This window comes from Anoplopoma fimbria, chromosome 2 (assembly GCF_027596085.1).
Source record: "Anoplopoma fimbria isolate UVic2021 breed Golden Eagle Sablefish chromosome 2, Afim_UVic_2022, whole genome shotgun sequence".
NCBI classification, from domain to species: Eukaryota; Metazoa; Chordata; class Actinopteri; order Perciformes; family Anoplopomatidae; genus Anoplopoma; species Anoplopoma fimbria.
In genome coordinates this window covers 26,503,696-26,522,144 of record NC_072450.1, presented here as the reverse complement: position 1 = coordinate 26,522,144, position 18,449 = coordinate 26,503,696, and the positions used below count along the sequence as shown (strand labels likewise).

General features: G+C 44.3%; 1 protein-coding gene across 1 annotated transcript in view; it reads right to left on the bottom strand.

Annotated features, from left to right (window-relative positions):
- Positions 1-15,305: 15,305 nt before the first annotated feature.
- The window catches only part of LOC129104870 (tyrosine-protein kinase CSK), a 40,385-nt gene continuing 37,241 nt past the window's right edge, over positions 15,306-18,449 (bottom strand). Inside the window, exons 10-13 of the mRNA XM_054615735.1 lie at positions 18,349-18,422; positions 17,495-17,690; positions 16,861-16,947; positions 15,306-16,497 (exon numbers count right to left, since the gene is read on the bottom strand). Coding sequence (XP_054471710.1) covers positions 16,315-16,497; positions 16,861-16,947; positions 17,495-17,690; positions 18,349-18,422 — 540 coding nt within the window. The 3' untranslated portion in view covers positions 15,306-16,314. The remainder of the gene's footprint in view (positions 16,498-16,860; positions 16,948-17,494; positions 17,691-18,348; positions 18,423-18,449) is intronic.

Below are 18,449 nucleotides of genomic sequence, written 5' to 3'. Positions count from 1 at the left end.
CCGACGGTCACAAAATGTCTTCGCTTTCCAAAAAGGAACATTTGTTAGATGCATCACAACAACAGACATACAAGGAAAAGTAAAGCAGGCCTTGTTTCTGTAATTACGATCCTTAATTAAACAGCCTGTGTGCAGTGGACCTGTGTTCCCCTGACAACAGTAGACGAAGAAATAGATATGACAAAGAGAGCAGTAAAATGCATATTCTTCATGATCAGTTTATTACGGAAGACATCAGGTGGGATGGTAATTCATTAATTCAGAATAACAACAAAAACATAGTTGCCTCTAGTGACATTGATTCATGCACATAAACAATTTTTGTAGAGACTATCTCTCAGTAGACAGGGTTTTTGTGTAAAGCTGGATAAAGAAATTAAACCAAAATTAACAAAAAATGAAATGATAAGGGCTTGAAGGTGGCTTTTGCGCTGACCCTGTCATGTAGAGGACAAGATGTGTCGAGATTTAGTTTGTTACTTTCACTGAATTAAATTGAACCAAACTTTTCAGTTAATATTACGCTACATGTGATATATTGTACAAATTAGTGTTTAAAAGATGATCACAAGCTAAATGACACAACAGTCCAATGACAGGTAGTATCCCAGCTTAGAAATACTGGCTGCCTTCTCTGCAAAGTGGATTGGGGAAACTTTTTATGTTGTTTTTACATTTTTTAAAATGTCCGTGTCAGAGTCGGTGCTGTAGCTCCACAAAGTGAAATCAATTCACCTCAATTGTGTTGGGGTGTGACAACACTTTATTGCTCCATTGAACATAACAACTGACAACAATAGCCATTTCCTTTTGTACTATAGTCAAATGAACATGTTTTTTCCTGAGACATTTTAAAATGTTGGCAACATCAAAATGAAAACGTGATAACACTGAACTTCCCTCTCCTTTAATATTGGAACCAGGTTTCTCCACAGCCACTCGTCTAGTGGAGCACAAGGAGTCGTTACATAAGATCCTGCCTATTGGTGAATGTCTCTGCCCAACCTCACGCGTCCTACCCAAACCCAGACAACACGAGGCCCGCTCTGATGAAACCCAATGAAAACGGCTCATATGCTCTACTGACTCAAGCCCTCGCCCCAAAGGCAAACTCATCATCTTCATCCCTGCTGGAGTGATAACGGTCCCTTCCTCTCCTCCCTCTCCCCTTGCTGTCAGACCTTTTGCTCACCAAAATTCAATTAACTCTGGCTCAATCAGAGCGTCACAGCCGAAAGGTGAAGGTTAGGCGAGCTCTAGAACTAGGCGGTTGACGTCTGAGGAGTCAGGGCCGTGTGCCGAAGCCATCAAACTTCCGGGAGGCTGGACAGGATGTGGGATTTATGTGACAGGCTGCCTCAAGACGTTAGCATTCCTGAGCATCACAGACCTTCGCCAAGGCTAAGGCCTTCTCACCACGTGACATAGACGGCTGCACGTAGACGTTTCCCCTCGCAGCCAGGGGAGAGTGTCCGTCACGGCTTGTCCCCGCCAACCAAGCGACCTGTCACAATCCAACACAGCACACCTGGATGACGCATCGCAGGAAACGCAGCAGTTATATAAACGCCAGAACGAGACAAATTCGTTTGGATGCATTCAGCTGCACAAACAATCAGAAAGACCATGATATAAACACTGCAATTAAATGCCATGTCGTATCAGTATCTAATCAATGTCATATTTGTGTGCTTAATATATTAGTGTTGAATTTTGTGTGCTTTAGGAAAACAGACATGGAATCCTGTTTTGCAACAGAGCCGTTGTATGTAGCGTGACCGATTGCAGGGCTTTCACATCTCTTCACGCGTTATCAAAGATGATGGACGTTCTCTGTCTCTACTTCTTTTTCTTGCCATTTTCCTCTCAAAGCTGAACATTCAACTCGTCACCTGTCATTGCAGCCAGTGAATATAAGCTTTTAGATTGGTAACAAACGTGTTACGTAAAATGTCCTGTGGGGATAAAAAAGAAGACAATGCGTTTTAAGTATTATGCAATGAAAGCTACCATTTGTAGTGTAGAGTGAATAAAATAAATAGTAATTGGCATGATGGCTAGACAAAAGATGTACTTGAAGTCCTTTAAAGTATCCAAAAACATACTTTTGACTGGTATGCTGCGAGTTTCAAACCATGGACCTTCTGGCATAACCTAGACAGGGACATTTGACGTCCTTCACCTGTCTGTCCTGACTTTGGTGATGCTTTTCCTGTGAGTGCTCCAGTTGGGCCTGAAGTAGACATGAACTCGTTGAACTGCGGCAGCTCACGGTTGATGTGGTTAATATGTGATTCACAGCGAGAACATGCGCCATTAAAATTGCTCAGGGTCAGGGATAATGGCACTGTGTTGATTTAGCTGCTTTAGACTGACTCACTGTGAATGCAGGTAAAGAGCGGCAATTTCTACACTCAGGAGGGCTTTACGTACCACAAACAATCTTCCAATCATCCTCCCACCAATATGTTTTTCACCGCGGCCACAATTAATGCTCCCATCTCTCCTAGTCAGTGCAGAGTTAAAGTGAACATGGAGCCACGTGAGTCATGCACGACGTCGCTGCCCACGTCTGTGTGTCTGTGGGGGCTGATGAGTAATCCAGCTTGGACCGCGGCAGGAGGCGAGGCTCTGAAGCTAAGTCTCAACGGAGCGGGGAAATAATGAAAGCACAGACCAGGACTGAACACATCGCTAATGCAAATCAGTGAAGGCAGAGACGAGCCAGTTAGTCACCTCGGTCGAAATTCAACTGTGTGATGTCCATTTGATCCCATTCAGGGGTTGCACTGTCTCAGTGACATTATATGATAATAGGCTGGTAGTTCATTAAGGCAGCCAGCTGAGCAGGAATGAACTCCTGACTCTTGACCGTCACCGTCGTGGCGGGAACAATCCGCAGCAGATAGGCTGAAAGAGCACGAAAGCGTTGAAGTGAAAATGGCCTCAGGGCCAGCACGAACAACAAAAGGTTGCATGTAATTCTTACGTAAAGTGAATCATCGGTCTGAGGTCACCACTGGCGGCTGAACCAGGGGTCAGAAGGCAGCCAATCCAAGCCTTTCAACCTATCAACCCATCCTACGGAGGCAGAGTGGACGTCATCAGGAGGAGCAAGCTCCAAGCATTTATCATTCACCTTTAGTTTTGACGGTTGAGAGGAATAGAATACTGAAGATCTGAAACAATTTGTGGATTAATTCATCAGTGGAGAAAATTCATCTGAAACTATTTTGATAAAAGGTTAATCGTTTTTGAAAAAAAGACAAACATTTGCTAGTTCAAGCTTTTCCAATGTGAGGATGTGTTGATTTTCTCTTTTTTCTATTTCTACAAAATCAAATAATCAAATTCAATCAGATTTGACACTCTTTTGTTTTTTTTACCAGCATTTGCATTTTCTCCATGATGTTTTATTCTTGAGACTACCCTTACCGTAGTGGGGACAAAGGCATCATAATTCACCTTAATTCATTTTCTACACGGTTGTTGAATGAGATCCAGCTGTGCAGTCAAAGTCAATGCAGATGATAGGCAGCAGTTCCGCAAAGTCATCAAAAAAGTCAGCACTATATTTAGGCGGTCTGTAGGTGTTTAAGAATGAAGTTCCTCGTGAGGAGCAACATATTCAAAAGAAGCAAATTTCCCATAAGACATCTGCTTGAATTGGACAGAATTATTAGACAAAGACTCCACCTTCATTAAGTCAAGATTCTGTTAAACAATTAAATATAAAAAAATGTTCCTGTCAAAAACCTGGTGTTTAATGAAGCTAAATCTAGTTAGGTAAAAGAACTGATTTAAAATCTGATATATTTACGGCAGTAGTTGCGCGTATCGTGTTCATTGTACAACTCATCAAAAGAAACTGGAACTTAAAGTGCTGCTTCTGGGCGTTTATGAGGGCCACTGTACGAAGCAGTAGCTCCGTGTCTAATGAGAGGAAGAAGAGGAGGATTTAATGCCAGCCTTAACCAGCGTTTTTATCAGTAAATCCCAAAAGGGTGAGAGGGGAGAGCGTAGGGAGGAGGACTAATAATTACTGAGCTGGTTATCAACACGCTGACATTGAGGCTGTGATGTTTTGTCTTGTTGACGCCGAGGCTGCCGTGCCTCAGCGTGCATCATCTGGCTGAACCAAAATTGGTCCATCAGTACTCTTGACCGTCTTGGGTGAAGATCAATTGCACTGAAACCATGCCTACGCCCCCCAGAACAGATTAATGGTAGAAATGTAGTTGATTCCTCTCCGATAACATTTTTTACTGAGCCACGTGTTGAGACCCATCAGTCCCCTTACCCGCTAATTAAAAAAACAGTCAGTTGGGTAACTCGCACCAGGCGGCAACCTCCGGGTCTGAAAAGTGAAGCAAATGCTGAAGTGTTTTAAAACTTGCATTCTCTCTAATGGCCATCAGGGGGCGACTCAACTGGTTGCAAAAAGATGTCCGATTGAAAAGAAGTCCAAGAGAAAATGACCCTACTTCTCAATTGATTAATTTCGTCAGTAAACATTGTAAACATGATTTTATGGTCTCAATCTCTAGTTTCAAGTCTTCTTCAATACAGCATGATGTTCATTTAGTAAATTATGGTCCATTTAGAGTCAAATAGACCATAAAGCAGGGTATGCTTTAGGGCGGGGCTAACTTGTGATTGACAGGTCTCTACCAGGGAGTTGTCCGGTCTGGGAGTTCTTTGTGTTTTAATCTTAGAACTTTAACCCTTTCACAGTTTATTTTCAGTTCATTAAATTATTGTACATTTTGGTCACCTAAAGTTCAATCATACTTAGCTCCACCCTCTCGTGTCAATTCTGGTTGCAAAAAGCAAAGATGGCGATGAACATGAACAATTTAATGAAATAATTGTCTAGCACAGCGGTCCCCAATCACCGGGCCGCACAGAAAGAATTAATAACTTATATTTGATTAATCAGAGTGATTATCAGATTGATTATCAGAGTCTGAAAAATGACCGGATTCTCTCCCAATTACATCACCTGTGCCTCTTGACACATGTCAAGACGCTTGTCTCGGTCACGTGATATGTTGCCTCAAAAATTAAGCCCACAAGCTAGAGAAAATGATCAGTCATATCATTTTATTTCGGCGTGTTTAAGACAAAATATTGTCTTAAATGAAACCGGTCCATGGCGCAAAAAAGGTTGGGGACCGCTGGTCTAGCACAATCCGGGTTACAGTTTGAATTGTCGTGTTGTAATGTCATTGTTGACTGTGGTCCAGGTTCATGCCCACCTTTGGCTGTCCCCCAGATATCATGGATGTCCGATGTTAGCTGATCTGAATCCATTTTGCCTGATGTGGGAGTACCATCTTGCACTTATCTTTAAGTTCAGCACCCATATTATCCCTGCAGGTAGAAATCCCTGTGATAGTTGAAAATAGTCAGGATGTGAAAAGAAGATTTTCAACAATAATTGCAGTGTGTTAGCACAATCATTATATTTCAGAGAGTAATAAGCCATTATGCAAAATCCACCACAAACACAAAGGTGGTTGCATGCTGTGGTGATCAACAACATGATTTTTGAATAGCTCTTCTTTTTTAATGATCCCATCATCACAGTTCCCACACAAAGGAGCCTCTGATAAAACAACCACACATCAGCACCGGGATACATCAGCCATTGCGAGCAGCTGAATCGAAGTGAAACAAAAGGGAAAGGGGTCGAGCACCGCCCCGAGTGTGCTTCATGTTGGACCTACAGCACACGGCGGCGCGGTCCATATCAAAACAAGCTTTCATTGGAAAAACCCTACTGTATTTAGCCTTCTGTTTGGCGATCATGGAGAACACGTGTGTGTTCCCCCGCCAACAGCTTGCTTTGCTGCGGCTATGCGATCATACATGTCTGTTCACATGTTAGTTACCCCGATGCATCAACTTAATTAACGTGTTCTGAGTCATTCCTGCCCACGGTGGAGAGCGGCTGTTACATCACACACTCACAGGAACACACACTCTCCTGGCTGCGTATGTGGAGTTATAGCCGAGACAAAACCCCTGTTCATTTGTTGAAACTTGGTGAGGCCTTCCTGCCTGTATTTTTTTGTTCCTTTTATTTTCTTCTTCAGGGTGAGAGCCGTGGTGGTCTGCGCTGTGGAGCTGCAGCTGCTGACTTCTGGCTGCCTTTCATTAGATCCTGTGTTTCTGAGGAGGGTCTGGCTTAACAACCCCCACACAGGCTTTCAGCCCTCATCTGTGTCTCTCCTCCCCCTGCCCTCTGTACCAGGCTGCAAGGAGTGGAGCTCAGACGGTGTGTGTGTGTGTGTGTGTGTGTGTGTGTGTGTGTGTGTGTGTGTGTGTGTGTGTGTGTGTGTGTGTGTGTGTGTGTGTGTGTGGTCCCCCCAACCCCTTCCCTCTCCCCATGGGTGCACAGAGGGCACTGGGTGGGCAAAAGGGAGGGGGGTTCTGGGTGCTCACAGAGCCAGTGGGGCCCCTTCTTTAAATATGTTGTTATTGCACAAATTCTTCCTCGCGAATGAATCAATCTTGGTGATTATTATTGTTATCGTTTTTTGTTTTTTTTTACATGTTGCTGCAGGACTTAGTGGATGTGCTCTCTGACCCCAAGGCAAGTCTTTAAATTACAAACACCCCAACCCCCAAACACCAAAAAAAAACAAGAATGTAGCTGTGAACGTACAGTTGTGACAAGCCTTTGACTGTTTTATTTGCGGTCTCCGAGACATTTCGTGAACCTTGACATTACTTGCGGTTGGCTGCGGTTCCCCATGTGTCACAACAGTTTACAGTCCGTCCTCTGCGGATGCCTGCTACGTTCCAAAAAAACAAAAGCCCGGGTCATTTGTGAGGGCGGAAAGCTCGGGACTGAACATTCATTTTCATTTTTTTTGTTTTTGGGACAGTAAATGTTCAGACGTCTCCTCCTCAGTTTCTCATTACATCTCTGCAACTGTCGCGCTATCCATGTCAGTGTGTGGATGCTACAACTCTTTGTGGCTGCAGTGAGTTCTTGTGTGTGTGTTTTTTTGTCTTTACAGAAAGCTGTGATTACATTCAGGATTCAATCTTACTCACACTCACGCAATTAATGTTGTCAGCTCAGGCAGCTCTGCCACCCAGCCTGCTGCTGGTCTATAAAAAGTGATAACAAAACACCTACTTTCTGAATGACAGCCAGCGTGACGAGCCTTCGGTGTCAGACTCTTTGCTGTGACTCACACAGCGAAGGATTCATCAGACTTCACATCATCTGCTAGGCCCCGGCCCGTCGGGAGAGAAGATGCTTTCAAGCTGAACCAACAAAAACTTTGCCCACTAGCGTCTCCAAATGGCTTAAAAAAGATTTTGAACTTCAAAACCCAGAAATCTTGAAGGATGATGTCAGTGAACTGCAGTCTGGCTGGTAACAGACCCAAAGTAGTATGTTGCGTTTTATACCACAGCATGGGTGGACTATATTTTATCATGTGTCTTTCACTGATACCTGACGCCATGATGGATGGGAGGCCTTGTACTATTTCTGTGCAACTATTTATCGCCACTCAGTTTAGATAGCAAACTTAAAAATTAAGTTATCTTAGATTAAGAGCAACTAGCTAACTAGCTTGTTTGCCTATAGTGCACTATATAACATCACATGGAGAGTTTAGCACAGTGAAATGCATTAAATCCACTTGTTACACTTCTAAGTGGCAGTTCAATAAGTCACAACGCTAGCATGTTCACACAGAGTACAGCTCTGCAGGATCCCAGTGCAGAGCTGTGTAGTCAGTGGGGCACACACAGAGACGCTCATATGCATTAACATGCATTTGCGGTCGAGCTAGCGATGTTATAGTTGTTGAATAGTTGTTTGCCACTATATCAATGCTCTAAATTTTGTAATTAGCACCTTGAATATCTAAATTTATTATATCTACATTTTTCTCTGATGCAGCTTTATTTGTGATTTTATGATTTGTATGATGAAGTTGTTCCTGGTAGAGCTTGTTTGTTCCTTTATTCTGCATTTTTAAGAAAGCGAGGATGATAATGTAGGTTGGAAAGATACCAGTGGACTGGAGAAGTATCACAATGGTGACTCCCAGGGGCCGCAGGGCCCTTCACCCTGCCCTTATTGGGATGTGTGTTGGCACGGTCCCCCCCCTTCCCGCTGGCAACCAGCAGGCCAGGGGGCCCGGGGCAGGGGGAGGTGAAATGTCAGGAGAAAAATGCAAATTCATGCTGACAAGCGGCGCAGAAAACATGTTCTCTGCGACTCGGTGGAACCTTGATATTTCTCAAAGTCAAATGAACATGTCAGCCAACACTGCAGGGTAACTATTGGGTTATTTAAAGAGGAGGTTCAGAAAGCAGGCCGGTGTTACATCACAGGCAGCGGGGACTGTTTACGTGCAGCTCAGCGGGCAAGGCTTGCCTTTTGTTGTGGTTGTTATCCTCCTCCTCCAGTCTCCCTCTGTCTGTGAGCCATCACCGACTCTCAGAGTGAGACGCTATGAGGGTGGGCCGGTAGAGGAGACACATACTGGCTCGCATAAATCCGTCATAACATCACTGCTGGGCTCTCATCCTCCACATCTGCTGCCGGGCCCAGTCTCCGCGTGTTATCCGTCTCCAACACTGAGCTTCTAAATACACTATGTGGCTCACAGCTCGGGCTTTGATTAGCAGCAGGACACCATCGAGCCTCAATAAGAACCTCAAACTGTAATCATTCCGTCTGATGTTGCTGTTGAAGTCTGTTAAAAGAGAGACAGTAGTGTCAGGATGCTCAAAACAAAACTTTGTAAAGACATTCATGGTCCCCAGAGGATGAATATGTGGAACTTTCGGGATCGCCTGACTTTTTCTGTAGCGCGACCAGCAGGTGGCAGTATGCCCAATCCCTGCAAAATGAATGCCATTCTTATTAACCTCAGCGGTACTTTGTGTTTTGTGCTAATAAGTAAATGTTGAAGATGGTGACAATGCTAAACAACAGCTTGTTAGCATTGCTATTGCGAGCATGTTATCATGCTGATGTTAGCTTTTAGCTTAAAGGCAGGGTTAGTAATATTGTACAAATACTTTCTTTTGATATATTATTTAATTCTTATACATCGTCATAGAGTCTTCCACAAGCTGCTAGCTTAACAGCTGTGAGCGCTAACAATAGCCATGTTCTTTGTCTATGCTCATGAAGATAATGATTAGGGGAGTGACTTTGGAGGGAGGCCTGAAGGGAAGAGCTATCAGTGTTTCTTGCTAGATTTAGAAACTTGTGGAGCGAGTGCTGCTAGCTATTTTTCATTGGAAAAGAGTTTACAACACTGGGCTGGGTTTTTCGGTTGGATTATTTCGACAAATCTAGCGTACTCTTGCTGATTTCACAAGATTACTAAACCTGCCTTTTAAGAACTGCTGTGTCAAAACAGAGTTGCAAAGAGCTGCTAGCACGGCGGTATAGTTTTAGTCAGGCTGCGATATACATTGTATGGGTTGGTTATGAGTGCAGGGTTCTGTTTTGTTAAGGAAAGCACAATGCTAACACCGGCACATTTGTTCAAGGCTGTCTTAAAGAAATACCCACATGGCCATACAATGAAAGTTTTATTGGTTGTTGGACATAGTCCCCCATTCCATACAGGCCGTGAAGTGACCCCTTCCTGGTAAGATTTTAGAGATGGGGAATAAAATTCAGTTTGTTACTACGTCTCCAAAGCAGCTCAGGGAGTATACAATATTTTATTATCTTAAACTTTTCACACAGATGCGTGCACCGTCTTCACAGCTAAAATAGTTGCTACGACCCCAAAACGTTTCCCTGCACGTATGCACGTGGATACTGTTTGGAGATAGACTGGCATTATGTAAACCTACCCTGTTATAATGACGAATCAAAATGTATGTGCTGCACAGTATGTTCCGAATGCAAAATAGATTTTTGTTTCTATAAAACATGTCTGAATAAGCCAAGAGCTCATTATGCCTGCATCTCATTTATGTCTGAATATCTGTTCCTTCAGTACAGTGAGTCGTGACGGCACTCTCCGGCTGTGACGTTCTGAGGTCGTGCTCTCTTCTGTCTTGAAGCTTATGGATCGTCGCCGCGCTGATGAGTTTATGAGGTCATGCCCCCCCAGTCAAGACATGAATAAATACACAGAGCTCTCGGTGCAGCTGAGGATCAGAACTTCTAAATGTGACGTTAAGACGTCAACATTAACGCTGCAGACAAAACCGATGCTGCAGAAGAGGAAATAGAGCATGCGGTAGAATACACTCTTAATGCTGCATATGGTGAACAAGGGAGGGATTCAGGCTGCTGAAACTTCCAACGCCACAAAACTGCAGAGGCAGAGCCACAAGGTCCTGAATGCAAATGGGGAGGAAAAAAAAGTGCCACTCATGTGTGAAAGGCTGACATCACGCAAAAATAAAGGTCCCCAAATAGAAGCTAATTGCATCAGGAAACTGCATATTTTTAGGCTGTGCTCCTTAAAGTGGCGAGCCCCAGACAGGAAAAGGCATGTGATGCGCCCGGGTGATGTGTCCGTGTGAAAGGATCCTGTCACTGAGGACATGTGCACATTTGACACAGCCGGCCGCACACTGGCCTGATAATGTCAATATCGCTTCCCGTCATCTCCTGTCACCCTCGCCGCCCCGCTCCTTGTCACTGAAACGAGCAGGAAATGGAGACTCAACTCCCATGCTGACTCAATGACAGTGCTGGAGCTGTATAAACAAACCACTCAGTGTCAGTAATTTACCCAGACTTTCTCCCCCTGCAATCTAATGTGTCTCTGACATGTCTTTTTAAAGGAACAGCTCAATGTTTTCTTTTTGGCAAAACTCTTTCCTTCTTTGCCGGGAGTTGAATGAGAAGATCGATTCCATTCTCAAATACGGCGTTACTGCCAGCAGCTAGGTAGCTTAACTTAGCATACATTCCCCAAAACTATGTCCCCATCCCTGCTTTTATTTTTAAATGATTGCTTAACATGTATGAAACCTCCATTATAGAGTAGCTGGAAGGTTATTAATACCTACCGTTGTTGTAATGTTATTATTTAATTATGTGCCCCAAATGGATGTGACAAGATGAAGTGGTTTAATGGATTCACAAATTGGCAGAGAAGCCTGGGAATGTGTTGAAATGACTCCATTCTATCATTATGTACTAAAGTGCCCTTGATACATTTTTTCAACATCCAGCTGTTTCTGTGTAACTGACTTGTACAGTGAAAATAAAAAAGCAGAGTTCTGCTGCAAAAAACTACAGTGCTTGGGAGGGGAGAAAAAAATGAAAAAGAAAGCAGTGATGGTAGGAAAAACTAACTGTTGTGTGATCAGGGCCAGAGATGTGCATCTTCCAGGTGAGTCATGTGTCTTCAAGAAACGTGCCGTTCCGTATCCCAGCAACCGCGCATGAAGCCGAGGGGCCTTGCCATCTCACCCTCATTCTGTCACGCATGTAAATCTGTCATGTCCAGGGCGACAACGCACATGCTAACTCCACAAAACAACACGTGCAGCCCTCAGCGTCTTCCTCTGACAGAAAAAAATGCTGTTGGCGTAATCAGATTAAATTCAGGAGCTAATTTGTTGCCGTCGAGTGTGTGCCCGGTCGCCGTCAGTAGCTCAGATCCATAACTTATCGAAAGCTGATTAAAGCATCAACCCTCCTGCTTGTGCCTACTAAGAACGCCGAGCTGTGCGCTTGTCAGGATTGCTTAAGTGTGAACGGACGACCGAGGCATCCAGACGTGAGAGCTGCGTGTTAGCGCTCACTCCTGTCACCACAAGCTCTCATCACAGTGATACCTCTGGTCGGGCTTTACATTTTAAAAATGTGTCACTGGAATTCATCATATTTCATAATATTACAAGGTTTACTGTACTAGGAATGTTTAAATGAGGGATATGGTGATTTGCAGGCGTATTGTCTGGAGAGAACCACTAGATTGTGTTTCCACAGTGACTGCTGTGTGCAGTTTGACAAAGCGTCCTTGAACAAAACATAGGTCATTCAAGAATGCAGCTGCTTCCGACCTTTGACCCCTCCAGTAGAACCTCTACATCTTCTGTGCGTTACAATACTTGTGCTGCCATACTATTTAGTATGCTAGAAAACATTTAGTATGTCCAAATACGTAGTATATTTCACATACAGTATTCCAAAAATATCAGGATGTCTTTATGCATCCGGTTTGCATTTTGCAGTGTGTAAGCCAGCAGGCTTTTCTTGCTATTCTGATCCACAGTCCTCTTCGGTTGTCCACGGTGAGACAAACTTTATTTTTCCCTGTTTGAATTGTGTCATGAATTACACATATGATGTTTGGGAATATAAAATATAATCAGGCAAGTCAAGAAAGTCGTAGTTTGTATCATTTAATTTTCTCAGCTAACTACATCTCTCGTCTCACACAATATGCATTATCCACACTACCTAACTAGCTAGCTTAGCTTTGTTCCATGCACAAATGTCTTACCTGATGACTTTTTTCAAGCTACTGTTTTTTTTAAATCAGTGTGAGTACATTTATATATAGAAAGGCAAAGACCGGCCCCTTAAGGTGGACCACCACGGGACCTTATTTTGGAAAAATTGTATATGAAAGTTAAAGGCGAGAGATTTTTTATTTTTTTTATCCCCGTTTGAATTGTGCCTTAAATTACAAATATGATTGTTTATTTAAAAGAAAGTCTAATTTCGTCATACAACTGTTGAAGTATAAGACTGTGAAAACACATAATTAGAGAAACTCATAGACTGTTTCTAGTAAGTGGACGTAGTCATTGTGACGTCACCCATTGGTTTGTGGACTGCCGTTTTAAAGCCTCGATGTTCAGCTATTTCACCGTCGCCTTCTTTGATTAAGGCCATCACTACGTTGTTTTTCTTGCAACCAATGAACGGAAGTTATCATATTTGGAATGCTGAGAAGTGACGTAGAGACGCCGTATACGACTCTGGTAGCGGCAGCGACCTGTCAATCACAGTAAGCCCGCCCTAAAGCATACACCACTTTATGTCAGTTTTACTCTAAATGGACCATAATTTACTAAATGAACAAGATGCTGTAATGAAGAATACTTGAAACCATAAACTCATGTTTACAATGTTTACTGAGGGAATAAATCAAGAGAGAAGTAGAGTCATTTTCTCATAGACCGGAGGAGCACCCCCTGATGGTCAATAGAGAGATTGCAAGTTTTAAGACACTTCCACATCGGTTTCACTCGGCAGAACTGGAGGTTGCCGCCTGGAGAGACTACACACCCAAGAAAGTCGCAGTTTGTGTGAAACTGCGACTTTCGTGACTAGCAAAAATATATTTTAAATTGACAGACATCAATCTACTGTACATATTGCTCCTGAAATATGGCCCCAACGGAGACACCGGAAGGGCCGTGGCTTCGTCTCTCTTTTGAATGTATACTGCAATCAACAGTATATACTTTGTAAGGGCACCAAGGGCAGTATGTAGTTAAAATAAAAATAAAGTGTGCGATTTTGAATGCAGCATTAACGTCAATCTTGAGCAACTCCTTCCTAAATGCAGTTTAATATTATATTGTAGCTTAGTGTTGCTCCTTTTCAGCTCCCTTGAGGACTCAGACTGTACAAAGCCTCCCCCGGCGGTGACGTTTCGAAGTCAGGCGACATCCAAAAATGTTCCCCGAGCCGGCTAATGAGCCTTTTTTGTGTGTTTTTTGTAAGCCAGCGAGGAGACAAACTGAGCGTGGAAGAGGACGAGGAGGAGGGGGACGTCTGCAACGGGGCCCGTCTCGTGCCGCCGTAGCAGGACGGTTTAAACCAGAGATGGCGTGATACGTCCTGACAGCGGCACAGTCTTGGCCACGAGCGCAATACTGCCTCGCTTACGTAACAAGCCCATTGTTACCGCCCCTGTCACCGTCATTACAAATGCATAGGAATCACATGGAATTAGGCTCCAAACACTTGTTTGCAGCAGCGGAAGAAGAAGAAGATGATGACGGAGGGTTTGGTCAACAAGACGAGTTTTGAATGAGCGGAAGCAGAAGATAGATCCACGCTGGGAGGCGAGTTTACGTACTCCAAAAAAAGCAGAGGAAGCACAGCAGAATCCAGCTGACAACACACAGACACTCGCTTCACACCTTTAAGCCTCCGCTGACACCTAACCACCAGTTCGTGAGATGATCACTGGAGGACTTTATTTAAAGCCCGTGAGGAGATAGACCGGGCCTTTTTGGGAACAGATGTGAGGTTACACTTCTCTATTATAGAACATCGGTTCACAGTCGCTTTGTCTCGTGATCCTCTTCACAGGCGGATCAAGCTGTTTAATTCAAAGAACTATTTTCTCTCTTCAGGTTGTTTGATGTGATTCGAGCTGACAGGGACGCTAAAACACTAATCGGCGTTTCAGGAATGAGACAAAACCTGTTGTAGTGATGATACGTTTTCCTTCCTGGAAGCCATCTCAAACCCCTCAGAGTGGTTAGCCTAAAGACGGACACCTGGATGGCCCTTTGAGCAAGGCATTCATCTGAATACAATACTCACATGCCCCGTATGTACACTGAATGAGTTATTGATCACTTTAATCAGGACTGCTGTTCATACTGGCCATGATGAAATCCCGTCATCTGCCCACTGGAAGAGATGGGAGACTAAATCTACAGTACACTTGGGCAAAAATACATAAAAAAAAAATAATAATCCCAAAGGAATGTAAAAATAATGTTTTTTTCCCACAGGAGGACGACTGTGGATTTCGTCCTGAGTTACATTTACTAAACATAACAATTTTAACTTCATTATGGCCAAATATTCAACTTCCTGTTGTTGAATATTTCCACTAAGGACTACAGGGAATGTGATATGTCCAATATGTCAAACCCTAACAGTGTGCCTTTGGATCTCACCCTCACACACACGCTGATACAATGATGCAGGTGTTTCCACGCTGTTCAGATGGAATGATTTATTCATAATCATGATAGCATAATAAAACAATGAACATTGAAAGCACTGACAGTTGAACCCAAGGCCTCTCACACACAGCATGCACCACCCCGACCCCAGCGTCCACAGAGACACTGAACGTTCTAACGCCAAGAGACTCCTGGCTTCTTAAAGTCCTCCTTTTTTTTTTTTTTTTTTTTTTTTTTTTTTTTTTTAATACTCCGCCCGGTCAGTTTTTTCATTGTTCTTTTTTTTTTTTTTTGTAGTTTTTGAATCCTTTAAATATATTTTGATATAAAAACAAGCCCACGTATGATGAATCAACCATGTTTGTGAACTGCCTCTTCCCCGGTCTCCTGTTAAACCCCCCCTTCCCAGTCCTGTATTGGTTAGAGGACAAACATGACACTGGCCCCCGAAAAAATCCTCTTTCTTCCTGTTCACGCTCTCTTCATGGATACGTGGCAACAACAAAAAAAATCCCAGTCTGATAGGGTGACGATGGAGGTGCAAGAGATGGCACTAAAATAAAAAAAATGGTTTGATAACCTCCCTGAAAAAAAATGAAAGCAATAAAAAAAGATCTCTTAAAAAAAGGAATAAAAAAAAAATCAAACTACAACAGTCCAGTTGAAAGAAGTGCTGGAGGGAAATCTGGAGCTCTGTAGACTGGAGGCACTTTAGCACAGAGCGAAGGCCCCACGCCTGACACCACGCCGAGGGGGGAGGAGAGGGGAGGGAGGGGAGGGATAGAGGGAAGGATGGAATGACAAGAGAGCTGAGACGAATTCATGCAGAGCAACACGGCGATGCAGAGATCCAGGAATGATGGTGGAGGACGAAGGAGGAAGAAGAAGAAGGAAGAAGAAGAAGAAGAAGAAGAAGAAAGAGCACCTGAAAAACGTGGAGGATAAAGGCCAGCCTCCCCTCCAGTTAATGTCATGTTCAGGAGAGGAGGAGGAGGGGAGGGGGAAAAAAAACAAGAGCGAAAAAAGGGGTCTTCCAGGTGAGGGAGGAAGAGAAACTTGGACCAAGAGAGAAGAGATAGAGAGAGGGCGAGCAGCGGCGGAGGGGACAGAGTGAGGAAAGGGCGGTGGCCCGTCGAGAAGAGAGGAAACAGTCTGGCAAAAGCTTTACGACACAAACAGGAAACGGTCCTTGTGTGGAGGCAGAGGGCGGCTGGCGAGGCCGCCTTAGGTCAAAGGGGAGGGGGGGGGCACACAGTATGGCAGTCCCACAGGTCAGCGGGCTGGGCGGGCAGGAGGAAGATGCTGTGGTCCCTCTTTTTCTTCTTCTTCTCCTCCTCCTCCTCCTACCACCACCACTGTGTCTCGCCCCCCTCCTCCCCCTCCTCCTCCTCTCCCCCTCCCCGTGCCTCCTCTTCACAGGTAGAGCTCCTTGGCTCTGATATGCTGCAGCTTCTCCCTCAGCATGCGGAAGGAGGGCCGCACGACAGAGTCCAGGGTCCAGCACTGCTTCATCAGGTCGTACACCACGGGCGGGCAGCCGTCTGGGGCGTCCATCTTGTATCCCTTCTCCACCCGGGGCACCACCTCTTTCAGCGGCTGAGAGACGGAGAGGTGGAAATAAAAAAATAAAGATGGTGACTGATATTCAGCTGATAGCAGCTGCGCCGCAGCATCCCAACCAAAAGGTTATTCTTCACAACGACAAATGACTAAATATGTAAATGCAAGGATGCAGAAATAATTGCATTCCTAATAAAGCATATATCGCGTCACATTTTCATCACCTGCTCCAGCCGTCTAATGGCATGAATGTAATCATTTTGAGGTCACTTCACTAATCCTGTACACAAATAAGACACACACAGACAAACACACACTGGTCTCAGCAATGAAGCCTGCCACCTGCTGGTGTGCCTCGGACCTCGACGAGCAACACTAATGTGGTGTTCAGGTACTTACAATTCTAGGGTAAGGCACGCGCCCGAAGGAGTAGATCTCCCAAAGTAGGATTCCATAACTCCAGACGTCGGACTTGGTGGAAAACCTCTGTCGGAAAGAAAGAAAAAAGAAAGGTGGCGCCTGAATTTACACATCAAACAAAAGGCATCCAAAGAGCAGCTCAGGTATTTTCTCCTTCCTCTAGCGATTAAAAAAAAAAGGTTTGTTTTGGTGCTATTTCTGGAGTTCAAGTGAGGAAACATGAATAACGTGACAATAATCACAGGCGTAACACAAAAATGTACTCAGTGAGTTGGAATTCCTTGTCAGCGTAGGCTCCAAAGAGCATGTGCACATGGAGATTTAAAGATTAAGGGAAGAAAATGAAGTTAAACTGGTTCTGATATCAAACAAAGTCCTGCACACGATACCAGTCCACCTGCATTAGTGCATAAAACAGGTGGCAGGAGTTACATTTTTAGCACGTTGAACTTTAAAGATAGCAATCTCAACTTTGGCATCACGTTTAAAAAATGTACTTAAGAATCTACTTCAGATCTTTGTAATGCTGGTACGAGATAAAAACAAATGCCGAGAAAGCCACATCGCATTAGCTCCGGTCTGCTTCCCCGTCCGCCAGCTCGGCGCCTCTCACCTTCTCCCTTATCGCCTCGGGGGAGGTCCACTTGACGGGCAGCTTGGCCGTGTCCTGTATGGAGGACGCCTCCTTGGTGAGGCCGAAGTCGCTGACCTTGGCGATGTTGTCGTCGGACACCAGCACGTTGCGGGCCGCCAGGTCTCTGTGGACGAAGTTGTTGGCCTCCAGGTACTCCATGGCTTCACACACGTCACTGGGCGACACAGCGACACAGGAGAGATGACGACTACCGTTAATCTATGTGGACATATTTATGGACTTGCCAGACACATCAAATGACAACTGCTGTGAAAATATAATGAACGCAAAAAAAGGTGTTGAAGGATAAAACAGGCTAAATACAGCAGAATGATTTTTCTCCTTTACTTGCTTCATGTTCAAGCAGTCAAAGTTGAATCACTTTTACATCTCTGACAAGGATTCATTCAGGGCTCACATGGCTCACATTGAAAATCATGAAATACTTCTTTTAGAATGCATGTTTTCATGCCTGCTGATCCGAGTGTTTACCCTCATGTAATGGTTGCACTTGTTTTGAGTTGTGCTGGGTTACAGCGCCGGCTAAATGACTGTTAAATAAAAAGAAAGAAGACTTAAAGACACTTGACTCGCAGATAAAGCAGCAACTTATCAAGGCGAACGCCCTGCGTGACGGTTGCCTGAGTAAACAAAGGCTTCTTTTATGTTTGCCAGCTTGTGAGCGCGACGACGTTCTCTTGAAGCTCCATTCAGATCCTGACAGCTGAAGAGCAGCAGTTTAGCTCTCCCCCCCCCCCCGAGCTGTGCTGATTAAACCGTTTGTCTGTTGTACGGATGTAATGAGAACTGGAAGAGAGATGAAGAGGACTCACAGCGAGAACTTGAGTAAGCAGTCTCCGCCGAGCACCGTCCGTCCTCGGGAGCGCAGGTAGTCCACTAGGCTGCCCTGTGACACAGTTGAGAGGAGGACAGT